Source organism: Musca autumnalis, unplaced genomic scaffold (assembly GCF_047663935.1).
Source record: "Musca autumnalis isolate F117 unplaced genomic scaffold, ASM4766393v1 scaffold_1, whole genome shotgun sequence".
Taxonomy (NCBI): domain Eukaryota; kingdom Metazoa; phylum Arthropoda; class Insecta; order Diptera; family Muscidae; genus Musca; species Musca autumnalis.
In genome coordinates this window covers 218419227-218439503 of record NW_027411644.1, presented here as the reverse complement: position 1 = coordinate 218439503, position 20277 = coordinate 218419227, and the positions used below count along the sequence as shown (strand labels likewise).

General features: G+C 37.3%; 1 protein-coding gene across 2 annotated transcripts in view; it reads right to left on the bottom strand.

Annotated features, from left to right (window-relative positions):
• The window catches only part of timeout (circadian regulator timeout), a 669268-nt gene that overhangs the window by 579677 nt on the left and 69314 nt on the right, over positions 1 to 20277 (bottom strand). For both annotated transcript variants that reach the window (XM_073960207.1, XM_073960208.1), the window contains exon 4: positions 19104 to 19423. In XM_073960207.1, coding sequence (XP_073816308.1) covers positions 19104 to 19423 — 320 coding nt within the window. The remainder of the gene's footprint in view (positions 1 to 19103; positions 19424 to 20277) is intronic.

Here is a 20277-nt window from a genome sequence, read left to right as displayed (position 1 = left end):
CGTATCAACTGATTGGGTTCAAAATTAGGCATTAGTAATACATATTTTGTCCAAACTTAGTTTAAGTTCGAAGTTCGGTCCACTACTTCCGGTACCTCCCACACAAAAATTCAAAATTCTTCGCTAAAATGGTGCGCGAAATGGTGGTGGTGTTTTTAAAGGTAGTAAATTACCCATCAGTAGTGTTGGCAACATTTCCTGAGTATTTCAGCCATGTAAAATATCTCTACTAGTGGTGTCTTAGGACACGCCGTTCGGACTCGGTGATAAACTGTAGGTCCCATATCGTTGGGCTAATATGAATCGGGGTGTACTCATTAATATGAGAGATGTCTCCCTTGTCCCGCCTGGGATGTTTGAGGAAAAATTATATATTAAATTGTTATATATGTACAATATCGGTCCACTCCTTCAGGAACCTCCCACAAAAGATTCGGACAAAGTGAAGTTTAAGAGCTACTCTCTGATCGTTTTTAAATTTGTTTCAGCAGGTTGTCCTTGCGGGCCCCTTTACGATGGTGCACTTTTTTCCGGGGGCAAGTCACTTCTTGAGATAATGGCCTAAAAGCTCCAAGAAACCTTGACGGCGCACAATTTTCCTGGCCAAAAATCAAAATTTTGTTTTGTCAAAGAGATTTTATTTCTATATGGGATTCAATAGTAAACATATTGAAACTAAGGAAACCAAAAAATTAGGTCAAAATATTGGAAGGTGTGGGCGTGGTGTGCCCCTAAAGACGAACATTTTCCCCATTTTTGGGAAATACGTAGTTTTTGCAAATTTCTGGAGAAAGGCGTAGCTATTTCTCGGTATTTGTATGCTATCGATTCTGGTCTTGAAGTCTTTCGCGTCCTTTACGTTGTAGATCGAGTTCGCTGTCAAATGCTTTAATATGTCTACCACATACCTACAGAGAGCATTAGCAGGGGAGTTGATTGTAGAACATATTGGCCTTAGAGGGTTACCATCCTTGTGTATTTTCGGTAAGCCATAGAGTCTAGGTGCCGTAGACGTTTTATTCAAAAGTTTGTATTTTTCCGCATCATTGATAATGTTTAGTTTATAAAGTTTTTCCACAATCAAATTGTTCTTATTTTGAAGAATGTTTGTTGAGCCCCTTTTTAGCCGTCTATAAGTGCATATATCTCCTACGATTCTTGCCATTTTTAATTGGTAGTCTTTTTTGTTCATAGCCACAGTTTTACCCCCCTTGTCGGCATTAACAATAATTATGTCAGTATTTTGTTTTAAGAAGGTTCTGCATCGACCCACTGTGTTAAGTATTTGTTTGTCTCTCGCGGGCAGTGTTGTTGTTGTTTTCTTCTTCATGTGTTCGTCTATGAGTGTTACTAATTTTGTTCTCGCGATCTCTTGTTTTTCTTTATCGTCGATTGTTTGTATGCAGTCCTCTCCTTCTGCAATAATGTCAAATAATGGAAACGTTAAAAAGTTACAGAATTTAGACCAGGAAAAAACGATTCTGAACCACTGTGCGCCGCCAACTAAAATTGCAAATTCGCAATATAATTCTCACAGGGAGTTTGTGATTGGTCCAAACTTTGCACATGGTATTATTTCATCTAGTCATGTATCAGGTTGGAATATGGGCTATATCGGACCAGTCCTTCGGGTACCTCTCACATAAAATTTGGGAAAAGTGAAGTTTAACAGCTCGTCTCGGATCGTTTTGAATTTTTTTCCAAAAAGTTCTTCTTACGGGCCCTGTTACGACGTCGCAATTTTTTCGACGGCAGGTCTACTTCCTTCGATAATGGCCCCAAAAAAGGCTGCCGACACCAACTAAACTGGGTAGTACGTAAAAGCCTCGAAGGGAGAAACCGTCTACACATTGAACATCGTATTATTTCTTACAGACTCGAATTATGTCCGAATATTAACTACATCGGACCGCTCTTTTGGATACCTCCCACATAAAGTTTAGAAAGAGTGCAGTTGAAAGACTTGTCCGGGACAATTTTTTTAAATTTTTGGCACCATATTGTGTATGCCGCCCTAGTTACGGCGGTAAAATTTTTTCGAGAGACGTCAGCAATACTGTATTTACTTCTTTTCTTCAGGTTCTAGGCTGAGGGCATATCTCTGTCGGTACAGCTGACAGATACTTTTTACTTGTTTTTAAACCCAAAAAGTGCTGCAACGACAACATATTGTTGTGCTAATATACCGGCAAAATCTTCGTCTCTTCATGAAGACGATTCACGGCTGTCATGAGGAGCCACCCTGTTGCAGTATTTACGCCGGCATTTTCGAAGGTTTGAATATTCTTCTACTGCGCAGCCCTAAAATTTTCACAACACATTGGCCACCCATAACTTCCCACAGGCCGGGCTTGAGGACATTTTTCCTACTTTTGATCCAGTTGCCGATCACAGCCCAATTTGAAATGTTGGATAATCAATCATATGCGTGGACGTCAGTCGTAAGTGGAATTCAGAAACAAGCCCCGTAGAATGAAACAAACAGTTCTCCAAGGTGGGAACTGTATTCTTCCTCCTCCAGAAGGCATGAATATCGGAACATTTGTGGACCTTGGCGTCAGGTACCTTCCCCGATGTCATTTGTGAAATGCTGAACTCCTATTTGACGGATGTTACCACATCTTTCCACATGAGGAATATGCACTACCCCAGAATTCTAGGGCTCACATTCGACAGCATGTTCACGTAGCACTTGGGATGCAGATTAAGAAACCTTGTTAACCACATATAACGCGATGGGTCGGTCTCTGGCGACGCCAGTTTGGCCCGCGAATAACTTGGCAGAATGCCGCCTGATAATTGCAATGGGGTGCTATCAGCATGTGGACCATCTACATGAGGAGGCAAATATTCTTCCGGTACAGCAACACGATGGCATGCTTTCGTGCCATGCCATCCTAGTCATCATATGGTGGTTTGGACCCCCATCCAGGCATTTCAGGAGGTATCTTCATGATCTAGAAACAGAGGTCAAGCGTCCTAGATTAACAATCCTCTAGATCAACAAACATATAATAAACAACTATCGTGTGAATGTGGTCCTCGGAGAACATCCCCCATTTATCGCAGCTGAAGAATGTCGGCTGCAACGAAAAAGCAGAGTAGGGCGAGGATCGATGACACCGTGTAAAATATCTGCCTAGAATGCAGCACAGGCCCGTATGACACACAGCACCTACTCAACTAAATCCGGTAGATCTGAAGTTACATCCCATCGAAGCAGCCACATTCTTAGAATTCGAGATTGACCCAGAGCCAGATTAAGCAGAAGAATGAACATACAAAAATATAATAAAAAAGACTGTTACAACTAATATTGTTAAATCGGGACACCATCGACGAATATGTTCAGGGGAGTCGCATTTCATCCATCCATGTGGTGAACATTGCTACAAAAGATTTAGCAGCGGATATTTTATATTCCTTAGATGGAAAAACTGCACTAAGTGACATATCTCATGGACGATCGAATCAGACGCCAAAATCGCATGCATTACGGTCTCTATGCCATTTGGAGGTTGTGCATTTTGAGAAAGGTATAGTTTATTCCGCTTATCCTCACCGACCAACCTGTTAACTTCCAGTGCCAGCTTCCTGACTCTGGGGTTACTGCTCGGAAATTGGGTCTCCCTTCTGGTATTCGAGCAGTAGATATATGGCGAGAGGCTGCAGCGGTGAACATCAGAAGGGTCTGTAGCGATGATAAGTGCAACTAGGCCAATTAGTTTTCCCGTGATTGACGAAAGTGTGGCGTTCAGAGACAATTATGGGGAGTTGGGCTGACCCAAGATAAACGACGGGTTGACAGATGGCGTCATATGCCCGACCAGGTGACACGATGGTTATATCTGGCAGACTGTGACATCGAATATTAGATTAGTGAACTCTCTGGAACTAGGCTAATTAGCTTTAATAAGCGATTGCCGAAAGTGCGGCGTTCAGAGATGACGATGGAGACGATTATGGAGAGATGAACTGATCCAAGAGTAACGACGGGTTGCCAAGTGACGTCCTTTGTCAGATAAGGAAGCACTATGTTTATATATCAGGATACGATAGAAACTTACTCTCCGCTATTTCTCGCAGATCGTCCTCATTGACAGTGCAAAACGTAGAGCTATCATATATCGTATTCTGATGACGATAACGCAGGACAGAGAATACTCAAAGCAGCGGTAAGCGGTTGTAGATTTTGCAAAAAAACTACAAACAGAAAAATATATGTATGTTAGAAATATGTTTGGATCCAAACAAATATATGTTTGCGACTGGTTGCAAACAAATATATGTTTGTGTCCAAATAACATATTTTTTATGTTAGAACATAAAAAGGTGGAGAGAGGATTTTTGTCAAAGGGCGTAACAACAGGACTCTCGCTTATTTTATAATAAAGAGTTGTGTGTATGGTGCAATACAGGATGTAGAAGCGACAACGGGAGTTTGAAAAAGTTTGCCTTTGCTTAGGTGGTGTGTATGCGATATGCGGCCAAACACGTGTGTTCCGTCCTTTGTTGTTGTTGCGATTTATTCATCGACAATCAGTCATATTTTCTTTAACAGTTAACCAACCTAGCAAGCGAAAATAAAAATAAAAAAATTGTATGAGTTATTTTTTTTTCTTTTTGCGAGAAAGACATAAAGCAATTTTTCTTGAGTTTCCCCAAGGCAGTCGTTGAGTAAAGACGGTAAAGTGAGTGAATAAATCAGCGTTTTGTGTTTTCTTAAAGAAATGGTGCTTTTTTAGTAAATTAAATGCCGAATACATTTTATAGTTGGAAATTTTATAAATGAATCAAAAAGGTGAATGCAAATATTTTATTGGACAAGGAAGAAATTACTTTTAATATTGGTAATAACATTAAATTTGTTCATATACATGCATATATTTGAAATATGGATATACCTATTTATTAAATTATATAATCACTTGATTTCAGATCTCGATTTCCCGTTGATGATTTCAATTTTGAGGAGCAAGTGTTTTATTTTACAACTAACGCGAAGAGTTCAACGATATTTCTACATTTTTTAATTGATAGTTTTTATTTGTTTCTCTCTCTAAAAGTGTGACACTATTTCTTGAATTTGGAATTTTGTGCAATTTTGCTTTTGTGTTTGGTATTTCTGTGCATTTCAATACAAGAAAAAACACCACCATTTATAAATGTGCGAATGTGTATGTTTTTGTGGATTTTGGATTGGTATTTATATTTCATCCAAACAAATATTTATTTGCACCCAAACATATATTTGTTTGCGGGACCCACACATATGTTATGTTTGGGAGTGTTGCAAACATATATATGTTTGCTGCAAAATATGTTTGGGACATATGTTAGAGAAGGCCTTTTTTCCACCGTGTAAGAACTGATGAGGATTTTTGTTCCTAGATCCGAAATTAAATTCTTTTCTGCCTCTTGTTGTTTTGCTTTGCCGACTTAGCCTGTGTGAATTGAAACATTCATCTACTGACAATATTGAATACTGGCTATGGGACCAAATTCCTTTACCCCAATAATTACGTATTAGCAGGTTTTCAGATTATATGGCCATTTTTGGAGATATGAACATGCCGACAAAAATGTATTTTGGTTAAAACTCAAAAGTGTTGCGGAGGAGGTACCTGCATCGCCACAGTCCATTTTGGAAGTGGATCTTATTGTGGGAGTCATTTCTTTTCGATAGGTAGGGCGCCCTCCAGTCATTTCAGTTGGTCACACTTAGAGGTTTTGGAACACTACGTCAGGAAGTATGGACTTGCCCACAAAATCATAATATCGCTGTTAACAGGACCATAAGGAGTAACATCGGTATATATTTCCAAAGGATATTCGAACAGACCCTAAGCTGCATTTATACAAAAATATTGGATTTTTGGGAGGAAGGTTTCCTAAGGAGTGGACCAATATAGTACATATTCCAACTTTATTTGAGACTTGTAGAAATATTACGATGTGCAAAGTATGGACCAACTCGATTACGAAAATTGTCGAACTTTTGTGGGGGAGGTACCTGAAGGAATGGACCCATATTGTCCGTCTTCGAACTTAAACTAATTTAGGACAAAATATTACGCAGGTCAAACTTTGGACCCAATCGGCTGATCCGTTCGAAAATTCTCGTGCGCTCCAGCCACTACACATGGTGCCATATGGATGTTTTTTACACCTTTCAGGAGATTTTCTCAGGAAGTATGGACTTGGCAATGAAAAAACTGCTACCGTCGTAATGGGGGCAGCGAATACAAGATGCTACAACAAAACTCAAATATATTCGGGAACAGCTTCTAAAATGCACTTTTCTGAAATTTTGTGTGACCGATATAGTCCATATTCGGTATTGATCTATGTCTCGCAGAAATAATATGATGTGCAAAGTATGGAGCAACTTAGTAATTGACTTCGATAGATATCGTGCACACCATCTTAAAGAAAAGTTTTTAACTTTTGTGAGGGAGGTACCCGAAGAAGTGGACCGCTATGACCCATCTTCGAAGCTAAACTAAGTTTGGACAAAATATTACGAAGGCTAAACTTTGGACCCAATCAGTTGATACGTCCTAGAGTTTTCGTGCATTTCAGCAGCCAGTCAGACCGACAGACAGACGGACGGCCGTATGAAAGTGAATATACCCTCGTTAGCCTAAAGACTGAGTGTATAAAAATAATATTTTTCAGTGAAGACTAGGGAATGCAGGGACAAATAACAAATTATGTATCGAAAACCACACAAATTATGTGAAAATTTTCACCTAGGTAGGCAACACCTGATGCCTCTGCAAAAAAACATCCTTTCCTTGTTATAAAAATTTTTTCTAATTTTTCTTACTTGAACAACAAAATCCTAAAAGTGAATTGAATCGATGTGCTGCTTGCATCCACAACACACACACACGGTGGAAGAACTTCTTCTTCAAAAAATATGTGTGGTGTTGAAGTTATCCTTTGTTATGTTTGCAATTTTGATTATATTTTCTTTCTTAATCTTGGACCGGAAACTGGTTTCGTTATGGCAGTGAAGGCCATAACGACAAAGGTTATGGTTGGTGTCCCATTCTCCAGCCATCCATCCCATCGCAGTTGGGGGAGAATGTGATTGTTGAATGTCATTTTTCAGTTACGACAACCAACCAAACGACCAACAAACCATTTGGAGTTGTATTGGCAATTTTGATTGAAAATGCGTGTGTATGTGTGCAGATGAATTCAAGAAAAGAACAAAGAAGAAGAAACGTACCAAGACTTCGTCACATCTTTGTGTTCATATCATGAATTATTTAATATTTTTCCGGTGTTGTTTGTACTCAACAACAATTTAGAGAGTTTTCTATTGAATTTCAATTGAAATGAAAGTTAGTGGCGTGGTTAGTAGGTTGGAGCTGTGTGTGTGTGGAGGGGTTAATGCAGATAAACGCAGACAAAAAATAGCATAAAACGACCATAGAAAGGAATATCAATTTTTTGAGGGTTTAAGAAAAAGGTCAAGATATTGATTTTGGTATCATCTTCAATGGCCAGCCATTGTTGAAATTGCGTTCCAGGAGAACCATCCATTCGCCCACATTCCACAACTAGTTTGTGTTTGTTTCCTTGAATTGTTATTGTCATTTTGACTTTTTTATGTCATTGTCATAGTCGTTGTTCTTTGGAGTAGAAGGAAAAAAATCCCAAAAAAATATAATAAAAGAAACTAACATTCATTTTATTGTAATGAGAAGCAATATGCCAGCAGGAAGCACCTACGTTTCCTGCCTCTGGACGAAGTAGTAAACCAACTACATTAGATATCCTTTGGATTTGGAACAATGTAAACGTCTAGTTAATTACTTTTGGCAATATAGATTAGATTATCATATAAATAGCCATTTTTCTCAAGCACTCAATTGACATTTTCATGAAGTGTTGCAAAGAAAAAATATATTACCACTTCAATGAAATTGGACTTGGACTTTAATGTTTATTAAAGGACATGGATGGAAAGTGATGTCCTTGGAGTGTTAGGAGTAGGTTTTAACATGCTCAACATAATTTAATAGATGTTTTTAGAGCAATAGCCGTTTACCTGCAGTATCTTCAATTTCACCCCACTTATGGCTGGCTTTAACGCAAAGTTCGTTTTTGAAAAGAAAAATAGAATAGAGTTCCTGGGATTCGGTCCTCTGTGCTGCACCATATGATAGAATGTTTTGAAATGAACACCTACACTTGGGCTATCCATTGAAGTTTAGACCTCATATCTCTTGGGCAGTTTTCACACGGTCTGCTTTTTAAATATTCATGCATAGCAAATGCATAGCGTTCTATTCGAAAAAAATACATATGCATGCACATAAGACGTTGATGCATTGAAATTTCTGTATGGTTCACACCATGTGTACAAAAGTCAGATTTGTAAAAAGTGACAGTTGGTATGCACAAATATGTAAAAAACATACCGTGTAGAACACCCTTTACCAGAATTCCGTTTACCAAATCTTAAGGTAAGGTCACATTAGGCAAATATTTGCTCCAGCGACCGTCAGTGTACGAATACGGAGAGCAAGTGAGCGTGAATAATGGCTTGACATGATCTCATTAAGCGCACACTGCCGGTCGCTGGAACAACTATTTGCATAATGTGACCTTATCTTTAGCGTATATCACAGCCAATGAAATGGTTCTTCTGGTGAACACAATAACAGGGGAAATATTCAATAGTGAACGCTGCAGAATTACGTCTCTTACTACCAAAAATTTAATGTCAGTATTCTTCTGTCTGTGCGAGGCGGCTACGGGTCAGTTTCTGCTTTGATAGCATATTCAAAGCAGCACAGTGGTTCAGAATCGTTTTTTCCTGGTCAAATATATATATTTTCATAATTTGTATACCCTCTACCATAAAATGGAGAGACATTACAAAGTATGTATATTCTTGATCAGGGCAAAATTCTAAGTCGATATAACCATGTCCGTCTGTCCGCCCGTCTGTTGAAATCAAGATACAGCTCGGAATTTTTAAGATAGAGCTTTGTAAATTGGTGCAGATGTTTCTACTACTTCCGGGATGTTTGGTAGTGCAAATGGGCTATATCGGTCCACGTTTTGATATAGCTCCCATAGTATGGTACCACCCGATTTTCGGTATTTTGAAGGTTTTAGCTTCATTATCACACCAAAATAGTTGACATTTGCTAATTAGTCTTCGTTGGGGGTATTAAACTTTCCCCCAAAAATTTTGTTGGTATGGATCCACGCCTTCATATAACCCCCATAGAACGGTACCTCTCGATTCTCGCCATTTTTAAGGTTGTAACCTCAATATTCCTTCGAAATGGCTGAAATTTGGTATTTAGACTTCATTTGGGGTATAAAACTGTCCACATTAAACCTGCAGGTATAGGTCCACGCTTTCATGAAGCCCCCATAGAGCAATACCTCCCGATTTTCCGTATTTTGAAGGTTGTGGCCTCAATATTCCTCCGAAATGGCTAAAACTTTGTACTTAGTCTTCGTTGGGGGTATTAAACTTTTCCTCAGAATTTTGCTGGTATTTGTCGACGCCTTCATATAGCCCCCATAGAACGGTACCCCCGGATTTCCGCTATTATGAAGTTTGTGGCATCAATATTCATCCGAAATGGCTGAAATTTGGTATTTAGTCTTCGTTGCGGATATAAAACTTTTCCCCAGATATTTATCGGTACAAGTCCACGCCTTAATACAGCCCCCATAGAACCGTATCACCCGATTTTCGGTATTTTGAAGGTTTTACCTTAATAATCACACCGAAATGGCGGAAATTTGGTACTTAGTCTTCGTTGAGGGTATACAACTTTCCCCCAGAATTTTGCCGAAAACTGTCCACATTAAACCTGTAGGTATAGGTCCACGCTTTCATGAAGCCCCCATAGAGCAATACCTCCCGATTTTCGGTATTTTAAAGATTGTGGCCTCAATATTCCTCAGAAATGGCTAAAATTTGGTACTTAGTCTTCGTTGGAGGTATTAAACTTTTCCTCAGAATTTTGTGGGTATTGGTCTACGCCTTCATATAGCCCCCATAGAACCGTACCCCCGGATTTCAAGTATTTTGAAGTTTGTGGCATCAATGTTATACCGAAATTGTTGAAATTTGGTATTTAGTCTTCATTTGGGGTATAAATAAAACTTTCCATATGAAATTTGTCGGTATGGGTCCATGCCTTCATATAGCCCCCATAGAACTGTATCTCCGGATTTCCGGTATTTTGCAGGTTGTGACCTCAATATTCCTCCGAAAGGTATTTGGTATTGGTATTTAGTCTTCATTTGGAGTATTTAACTTTCCCCTCTAAATTTGTCGGAATAGGTCCACACCTTCATATAGGCCCATAGAACGGTACATCCCAATTTTCGCCTTCATATTGCCTTATAGAACGGTGCATTCCCCGGTATTTTGAAGGTCAGCCACCGAAATGACTGAAATTTGGTATTTATTCTACGTTGGAGGTTAAAGATTTTCCGACTGAAATTCGTCGGAATAGGTCCACGTTTCGATATAGCCCCCATAGAACGGTACCTTGCGATTTTCTTAATTCTGAGAGTTGTGACGTCAATATCCCAATGAAATGACTAAAATGGGGTTATAAAACATTCCAGAAGAGAATTATCATAGGTCCACGTCTTCCTACATCCCCAATAGAAGCGTACCTCTTGACTTTCGGTATATATTGTGAGCTAACATGTGCCGCGTGTTAAACATGAACAAATAAAAAAGTCTGGTAAAAAGGTATCAGTCAGCTTTAAACATATCTTCGGCCTAAGTGAATAGACACTTTCATCTATGGACACATCGATTACCGACTATAAAACCAAAATCCTTCCCCCCAACAATCATTTAGAATTTGATGGACCCTATTGTACTTGTCGACAATAACATATATTTGAATTAAAGCTTAAGTGTGTTGCGGAGTAGGTACCTGAAGGAATATTTTGTCCAAACTTAGATCACGTTCTAAAATGGGCCATATCGATCTATCCCCCATGGTAAGTCGCCCAGAAATTGTGCTCACGATAACTCTAATAACGATTTTGTCCATACTTTGTACATCGTAATATTTTTTCCTTCGGTACGTCCCACACAAAATTTGGGAAAAGTGCAGATGGAAGACTCGTCTTGGTTCTATTAGAATTTTTTCAGTAGGTTGTCTTTGTGTAAGTCCATACTTCCTGAGATAATGGCCTAAAAGCTCCTAGAAACCCTGACTGCACCATATAAAATCGCAAATCTGCAAGATAACTCTCGCAGGAAGTTTCTTATAGGTCCAAACTTTGCACATCGTATTATTCCTTCCAGATACTGATCGGGTTGGAGGGTGGTCTATATCGGTCCACTGTCTCGGATACCTCCCACACAAAATTTGGGAAAAGAGCAGCTTGCCTCGAATCTAATTGAAACTTTTCGCAGAAGATCCCTATTGCAACCATACAAATTTTACGGGGTAAGTCCATACTTACTCAAATAATGGCCCAAGCTCCAAAAACCCTGTCGCACATAATAAAATGGCAAGATAACTCTCAAACTCCTTTCAAAAATTTCTTCCAAACTTAGTTAATATTATGAAAATTAACATTTCGAGTTCTCAGGATCAGAAGTTTTCTTACTAAAAATGTTTATTGTTTTTGATTCCTTTTTTTTTTTGTGAAAGCTGAGTGTATATCTCTGTCAGCACAGGTGACTGATACTTTCTTACATGTTGTTGCACCTACAGTGTGTGATAAATTATCATCTGTAGTGCGATTCTCTAACACATTTTTGGAGTTACCGACAAAAATCGGTAAAACTAAAACGCAAAATTATGAATGAAAAGTTCAAATAAAAGTTGACAACACTCTTGCTATAGTTAGAACTTTACGACTACTTTTTATTCGTTGCTAACTTACCGAAAAACATCTACAATTACCGAAATTATAAGCATTTTAATTTTACCGACAATTGTCGGTGACTCAAAAAATAAGATAGAGAATCGCACTACTGATGAGCTTTCTAAATCTTTTCAAGTTTATAGACTCCCGAATTTCCAATGATACCGTCCGTTATAAGGTCAATAGATCAGTATTACTCAACCTGGCAAGGCTCCAATTCCTACGCTTACTTGTTTTTCGAGAACTAGACTTCTGAATTTTGGTAATAAAGACTCTGAATTATTAAATCGAAAACTGAAATGTGAAGAAGTTTCCATTATTTTATATAAGCATTTTAATTTTACCGACAATTGTCGGTGACTCAAAAAATAAGATAGAGAATCGCACTACTGATGAGCTTTCTAAATCTTTTCAAGTTTATAGACTCCCGAATTTCCAATGATACCGTCCGTTATAAGGTCAATAGATCAGTATTACTCAACCTGGCAAGGCTCCAATTCCTACGCTTACTTGTTTTTCGAGAACTAGACTTCTGAATTTTGGTAATAAAGACTCTGAATTATTAAATCGAAAACTGAAATGTGAAGAAGTTTCCATTATTTCCAAAGTTCCTGACACTTGCACCCATGTTCATGCTTCTCCCCTATGATCATATTATTGAATTTTGTCGTTTTTCTCTTTTTGAGTCGAGCAGAATGATCAGAAGGTTTTAATGTAAATAAAAAAGAATGCCAGAGAAATTCTCATCGCAAGCCACCAACGCGCTGTATGTTTCGCACTTAGTGACAGTGCTCATCATGTGTATTATGTGGGACAATCGACTATGTCTCTACCCTACATTTTTCGTTATATATGTATATATGTATATCGAATATATTGCTAAATTGCGATTAGAAATTCGCTACAACGGATTTTGTAGGGTTATTGCCAACTCTAACGCTCATATTCATTTACGACTTTTTTTACAGGGCGGAGTTTTCTTCCACACAACTGCAATTTTCATCCAAGTCTAGTTATATATTTTCTCATCATTATTTGCTTGACCCTATTAAAACAAGAAACAATTAACTCTATAACAAAATTTAATCAACTGACAATGATATAAAATTACAATTGAATAATCAAACAAATCTTAAAAAAAATCTAATTTAAAATAAATTTCCTAGAAATTTAAATAATAATTACTGCAAACGATTAAATTTCATTTGTACTCTTCACAAAAAACCGGACAATTGTTACTTAATTTAGTTCATTAAAAATCCATAACATGTCCAGTTGCCCTGGCCACTGTGAGAACTCTTCGAGATGAACAGGCAGCTTTTCTTATTGCATTTACAAAATTGTTCCCAAATGCGATTTCGAGAAATTACAACAAATTGTCATTTCCATTTTCCCATAATCCATCTTATCACAAATGCAGAGACGGACAAACACACACGACGCATAACACCTTCTTCATTGCAATTCTCATGTGTGTGTGTGTGTGTGAATGTAATTCATAATCACAATTTAAAGATTTATATTTGCAATTACTTAAATTATGATATCAAGCATCTCATCTATGTCGTGTCGTGTAGTGGAGAGCAGTCGGTAACACTTGTGACTGCCGCCTGCCACAAAATTACATCCTGGCGTTTGCAAGTACAATTCATTTCAATTGTAGTGAACGATGATGACAATTCCAGGTGTAAAACCACAAGTCAATCATAGACGACATTAGGTTGGGCAAGTGTAAGTACAACATTTGAAGATGCACAAACACACACACACACACGCTGCAATGTGACATTTGTTTGTGACTTGAGTGGTTCATAACATGCAACGAATTTTTGCCGCACACACACATACAATGCCACACTCACCGATATTTCTATTAGAGATGTTTGCAGGATAATGACATGATAACAATAACAGAAGATATGAAGAAGACAGATGATCTCCTTGTTGCACACAAACGGAAGAAGATATTTTATATGAAGGAAATGCAAGAATCCAAAATATGTAATTCACAGTCTCACCATTATGTCCTTGAAAAGGATGTAACAGAAGCATATATTATTTCCACAAAAAGCCAATGTGCGGCAGGCAGTCAAATAGATGTTAATGTGTGTGTGTACATGGCATATGAAAATATTTACCATATATTGATCTAGGTTTTCTATATAGCCTGACTGGGTCTCCTATACAGACGAAAGATTTTTAATATGTATATTCGTATTCTATAGACCTTTCATATTTTCTATGGAGATAGAAAAATTTCCATGTATTCTATAGCGACAGAAGACCTTTTAGGTTTTCTTTAAGGTCTTCTATAAAAACTGAAGCCCCTTACGGTCTTCCATAAAAGAATAAGGCCTATAGAAAAAAAAACTTTTAATGTATTCTATAGACACATAACACCTCTAAGGTATTCTATAGAAACAGAAGATATATAACACCATCTACAGAAACAGAAGACATTTTAGATCTTCTATGAAAACATACGTCCTTTAAGGTCTTCTAAAGAAACATAAGACCTCCAAGGTCTTCTGTAGAAAGAAAAAACCTTTAAGGTTTTCCATAGAAAGAGAATACCTATAAGGTCTTCTTTAGAAACAGAAAACCGTTGAGATCTTCTATAGAAAAAGATGATCTTTAGAACTTCTGTAGAAAAAACAAGACCTCTAAGGTTTTCTAAAGAAGCAGAAGACCTTTAAGTTCTTCTTCTATAGAAACAGAAGACCTTTAAGGCCTTGTACAGAAACCGAAAGTACAGAAAGTTCTTTAAGGATTTCTATAGAAACAAAATACCTTTGAGATGTTCTCTAAAACAGAAGACTGTTGAAGTCTTCTATATTAAGAAAATACCTTTAAGGTCTTCTATAGAAAGAGAAGCCTATTAAGGCCTTCTAAAGAAAGATAAGACCTCTAAGGTTTTCTATAGAAGCAGAAGACCTTTCACGTCTTCTACAGAAACAGAATAAATTTTAATTTAAGTCCTTTAAGGATTTCTATAGAAACAGAAGACCTTTAAGGTGTTTTGTAAAACCAGAAGACCGTTGAGGTCTTCTATAGAAAAAGAAGATCTTTAAGGTCTTCTATAGATAGAGAAGACCTTTAAAGACTTCAATAGACAAAGAAGGCCTTCTATAGAAAGAGAAGACCTATAAGGTCTTCTACAGAAACAGAAGACCTTTAAGATTTTCTATAGAAAGATAAGACCTTTAAGGTCTTCTATAGAAAGAAACGAACTTTAAGGTCTTCTATAGAAAGAAAAGGCCCTTAAGGTCTTCTATAGAAAGAGAAGACCATAAACGTCTTCTATAGAAAGAAAAGACCTTTAAGGTCTTCTATTGGAAAAAACTAGACCTCTAAGGTTTTCTGTAGATGCAGAAGAAAGAGAGACCTTTACGGTCTTCTATAGAAAGAGAAGACCTTTAAGGTCTTCTTTAGAAAGAGAATACCTTTAAGATCTTCTGCAGAAAGAGAAGACGAAGTGTATTCTATAGAAAGAAAAGACCGTTAAGGTATTCCATAGAAAGAGAAGACCTTAAACGTCTTCTATAGAAAGAAAAGACCTTTAAAGTCTTCTATAGGAAAAAAACTAGACCTCTAAGGTTTTCTATAGAAGCAGAAGACCTTTAAGGTCTTCTATAGGAAAAAACTAGACCTCTAAGGTTTTCAGTAGATGCAGAAGACCCTTAAGGTCTTCTATAGAAAAAGAAGATCTTTAAGGTCTTCTATAGAAAGAGAAGACCTTTAACATCTTCAATAGAAAGAGAAGGCCTTCGATAGAAAGGGAAGACCTATAAGGTCTTCTACAGACACAGAAGACCTTTACGATTTTCTATAGAAAGAGAAGACCTTTACGGTCTTCTATAGAAAGAGAAGACCTTTAAGGTCTTCTTTAGAAAGAGAATACCTTTAAGAACTTCTGCAGAAAGAGAAGACGAAGTGTATTCTATAGAAAGAGAAGACCTTAAACGTCTTCTATAGAAAGAAAAGACCTTTAAGGTCTTCTATAGGAAAAAACTAGACCTCTAAGGTTTTCTGTAGATGCAGAAGACCCTTAAGGTCTTCTATAGAAACAGAAGACCGTTGATGTCTTCTGTAGAAAAAGAAGATCTTTAAGGTCTTCTATAGAAAGAGAAGACCTTTAACATCTTCAATAGAAAGAGAAGGCCTTCGATAGAAACAGAAGACCTTTACGATTTTCTATAGAAAGAGAAGACCTTTACGATTTTCTATAGAAAGAGAAGACCTTTACGGTCTTCTATAGAAAGAGAAGACCTTTAAGGTCTTCTTTAGAAAGAGAACACCTTTAAGAACTTCTGCAGAAAGAGAAGACGAAGTGTATTCTATAGAAAGAAAATACCGTTGAGGTCTTCTATAGAAAGAGAAGACCTTAAACGTCTTCTATAGAAAGAAAAGACCTTTAAGGTCTTTTATAGGAAAAAACTAGACCTCTAAGGTTTTCTGTAGATGCAGAAGACCCTTAAGGTCTTCTATAGAAACAGAAGACCGTTGATGTCTTCTGTAGAAAAAGAAGATCTTTAAGGTCTTCTATAGAAAGAGAAGACCTTTAACATCTTCAATAGAAAGAGAAGACCTTCGATAGAAAGGGAAGACCTTTACGGTCTTCTATAGAAAGAGAAGACCTTTAAGGTCTTCTTTAGAAAGAGAATACCTTTAAGAACTTCTGCAGAAAGAGAAGACGAAGGGTATTCTATATAAAGAAAAGACCGTTAAGGTCTTCCATAGAAAGAGAAGACCTTAAACGTCTTCTATAGAAAGAAAAGGCCTTTAAGGTCTTCTATAGGAAAAAACTAGACCTCTAAGGTTTTCTGTAGATGCAGAATACCCTTAAGGTCTTCTATAGAAACAGAAGACCGTTGATGTCTTCTGTAGAAAAAGAAGATCTTTAAGGTCTTCTATAGAAAGAGAAGACCTTTAACATCTTCAATAGAAAGAGAAGGCCTTCGATAGAAGGGGAAGACCTATAAGGTCTTCTACAGAAACAGAAGACCTTTACGATTTTCTATAGAAAGAGAAGACCTTTACGGTCTTCTATAGAAAGAGAAGACCTTTAAGGTCTTCTTTAGAAAGAGAATACCTTTAAGAACTTCTGCAGAAAGAGAAGACGAAGTGTATTCTATAGAAAGAAAAGACCGTTGAGGTCTTCTATAGAAAGAGAAGACCTTAAACGTCTTCTATAGAATGAACAGACCTTTAAGGTCTTCTATAGGAAAAAACTAGACCTCTAAGGTTTTCTGTAGATGCAGAAGACCCTTAAGGTCTTCTATAGAAACAGAAGACCGTTGAGGTCTTCTGTAGAAAAAGAAGATCTTTAAGGTCTTCTACAGAAAGAGAAGACCTTTAACGTCTTCAATAGAAAGAGAAGGCCTTAGATAGAAAGAGAAGACCTATAAGGTCTTCTTCAGAAACAGAAGATCTTTAAGATTTTCTATAGAAAGAGAAGACCTTTAAGGTCTTCTATAGAAAGAGAAGACCTTTAAGGTATTCTATAGAAAGAAAAGGCCGTTAAGGTCTTCCATAGAAAGAGAATACCTTAAACGTCTTCTATAGAAAGAAAAGACCTTTAAGGTCTTCTATAGAAAGAGAAGACTTTTAACGTCTTCAATAGAAAGAGAAGGCCTTAAATAGAAAGAGAAGACCTATAAGGTCTTTGTCAGAAACAGAGTACCTTTAAGGTCTTCTTTAGAAAGAGAATACCTTTAAGGTCTTCTACAGAAAGAGAAGACCATTAAGGTATTCTATAGAATGAAAAGGCCGTTAAGGTCTTCCATAGAAAGAGAATACCTTAAACGTCTTCTATAGAAAGAAAAGACTTTTAAGGTCTTCTATAGGAGAAAAAACTACACCTCTAAGGTTTTCTATAGAAGCAGAAGACCCTTAAGGTCTTCTATAGAAAGAGAAGACCTATAAGGTCTTCTACAGAAACAGAAGACCTTTAAGATTTTCTATAGAAAGAGAAGACCTTTACGGTCTTCTATAGAAAGAGAAGACCCTTAAGGTCTTCTTTAGAAAGAGAATACCTTTAAGATCTTCTACAGAAAGAGAAGACCTTTAGGGTATTCTATAGAAAGAAACGACCGTTAAGGACTTCCATAGAAAGGGAAGACCTTAAACGTCTTCTATAGAAAGAAAAGAGCTTTAAGGACTTCTATAGGAAAAAACTAGACCTCTAAGGTTTTCTTTAGAAGCAGAAGACCCGTAAGGTCTTCTATAGAAACAGAAGAACGTTGAGGTCTTCTATAGAAAAAGAAGATCTTTAAGGTCTTCTATAGAAAGAGAAGACCTTTAACGAAAGAGAAGGCCTTCTATTGAAAGGAAGACCTATAAAGTATTCTACAGAAACAGAAGATTTTTAAGATTTTCTACAGAAACAGAAGACCTTTAAGGTCTTCTATAGAAAGAGAAGACCTTTAAGGTCTTCTTTAGAAAGAGAATACCTTTAAGGTCTTCTAGAGAAAGAGAAGACCTTTAAGGTATTCTATAGAAAGAAAAGGCCTTTAATGTCTTCTATAGAAAGAGAAGACCTTAAACGTCTTCTATAAAAAGAAAAGATCTTTAAGGTCTTCTATAGGAAAACACTAGACCTCTAAGGTTTTCTATAGAAGCAGAAGACCGTTGAGGTCTTCTATAGAAAGAAAAGACCTTTAAGGTCTTCTATAGGAAAACACTAGACCTCTAAGGTTTTCTATAGAAACAGAAGACCGTTGAGGTCTTCTATAGAAAAAGAAGATCTTTAAGGTCTTCTATAGAAAGAGAAGACCTTTCTCTTCAAAACGTCTCATGTGTCTACAGAAGACCTATAGGATCCTTTATATAGACGGAATTCAGTTAACCTCCTCCAAGTATAAATTAAAGCCCTTCAACTTTCTCTACAGGAATAACAAAAATCAACTTTTTCTTTGCTGACTTATAAGAATTTGATCAAATATTTGCTTATTAACAAAAACTAAGGATTCATAGAAGAGTACACTTTAAGTTCATTACCGATATATTTTCCCCATTATGATGCGTGAGCAAACAACAGTATGCGTGCCAAAGCACTTTTCCTTCGTGGCTTTTGATTCACTCAACAAAATGATTCCCCTGTGGTCACCACTTATTACATGTTATGGAATTCAGTGATGGTAACTAACGTACATATGTAGTTGTATGTGTGCGTCTGCGAGCATACAATTAAACCACAAATCCAATTATTAAATACTTACCGCACCGAGAATGCACTGCGACGCGTCACCTGAGCCTCTTCACGTACATAACGAAACGAACGTTTCTGCTGTTGCTTTTCACGATCAAAATCAATCGATGTAACACGTTCCAATGGCTGATGGCAGATAATATCCCGATCCGAGACAGATTTTAGATTACGTATTACATACGTGCCGCCAAAACGTGAATGTCTCCCTGGTGGAGGTTTTGCCGATGTACGTTGTTTTTCACGACGCCTGGCTGCCAATAATTCCTGTTCGTCTCGTTGCTTCTCACTGACACTGCGTTGCAATGAGGCATCAGCAAGATTTTCGGCAGTCTATGAAATGTGTGACAAAAGGGATACAAAGAAGAAGGAGAGGAATTAGTAAAAACAAATATTCAACAGGAAGATAGTGTGAGAAAGAGAGGGGAGGACAAAACGACATGTAAAATTATTGTCAAAATACAATTCAATAAAGAGCCAGACCGCCAGCACTGGGGAAAAGCACTCATCGTCTGTCATATGGGAAAATATGTTTGCGTCTTGCACGGACATTTGGAGGTATGCGAGTTTATAACAAGACGGCTGTTGCTGTTAGAAATTGGATTTTTGGCTGACATTAGCAGAAGAAGTGAATAGAATACCAAAATGTGTAGGTGTGTATATTACAAGATTAGAGTACAAAAGCAATGCCTAAAGGAAGATGGCAAAATAATGCGGAACTAAAAATTGGCTACTGCATTAATACGCATGGTGTACAGAACAATACAGAAGTGCACGTTTATTATGGAAAATTGTTTAAAAAATCCACGTTTCTGGTGCTGAGTCTTGGCTTGAAAATTGTTTTAAAAAATCCACGTTTCTGGTGCTGAGTCTTGGCTTGAAAATTGTTTTAAAAAATCCACGTTTCTGGTGCTGAGTCTTGGCTTGAAAATTGTTTTAAAAAATCCACGTTTCTGGTGCTGAGTCTTGGCTTGAAAATTGTTTTAAAAAATCCACGTTTCTGGTGCTGAGTCTTGGCTTGAAAATTGTTTTAAAAAATCCACGTTTCTGGTGCTGAGTCTTGGCTTGAAAATTGTTTTAAAAAATCCACGTTTCTGGTGCTGAGTCTTGGCTTGAAAATTGTTTTAAAAAATCCACGTTTCTGGTGCTGAGTCTTGGCTTGAAAATTGTTTTAAAAAATCCACGTT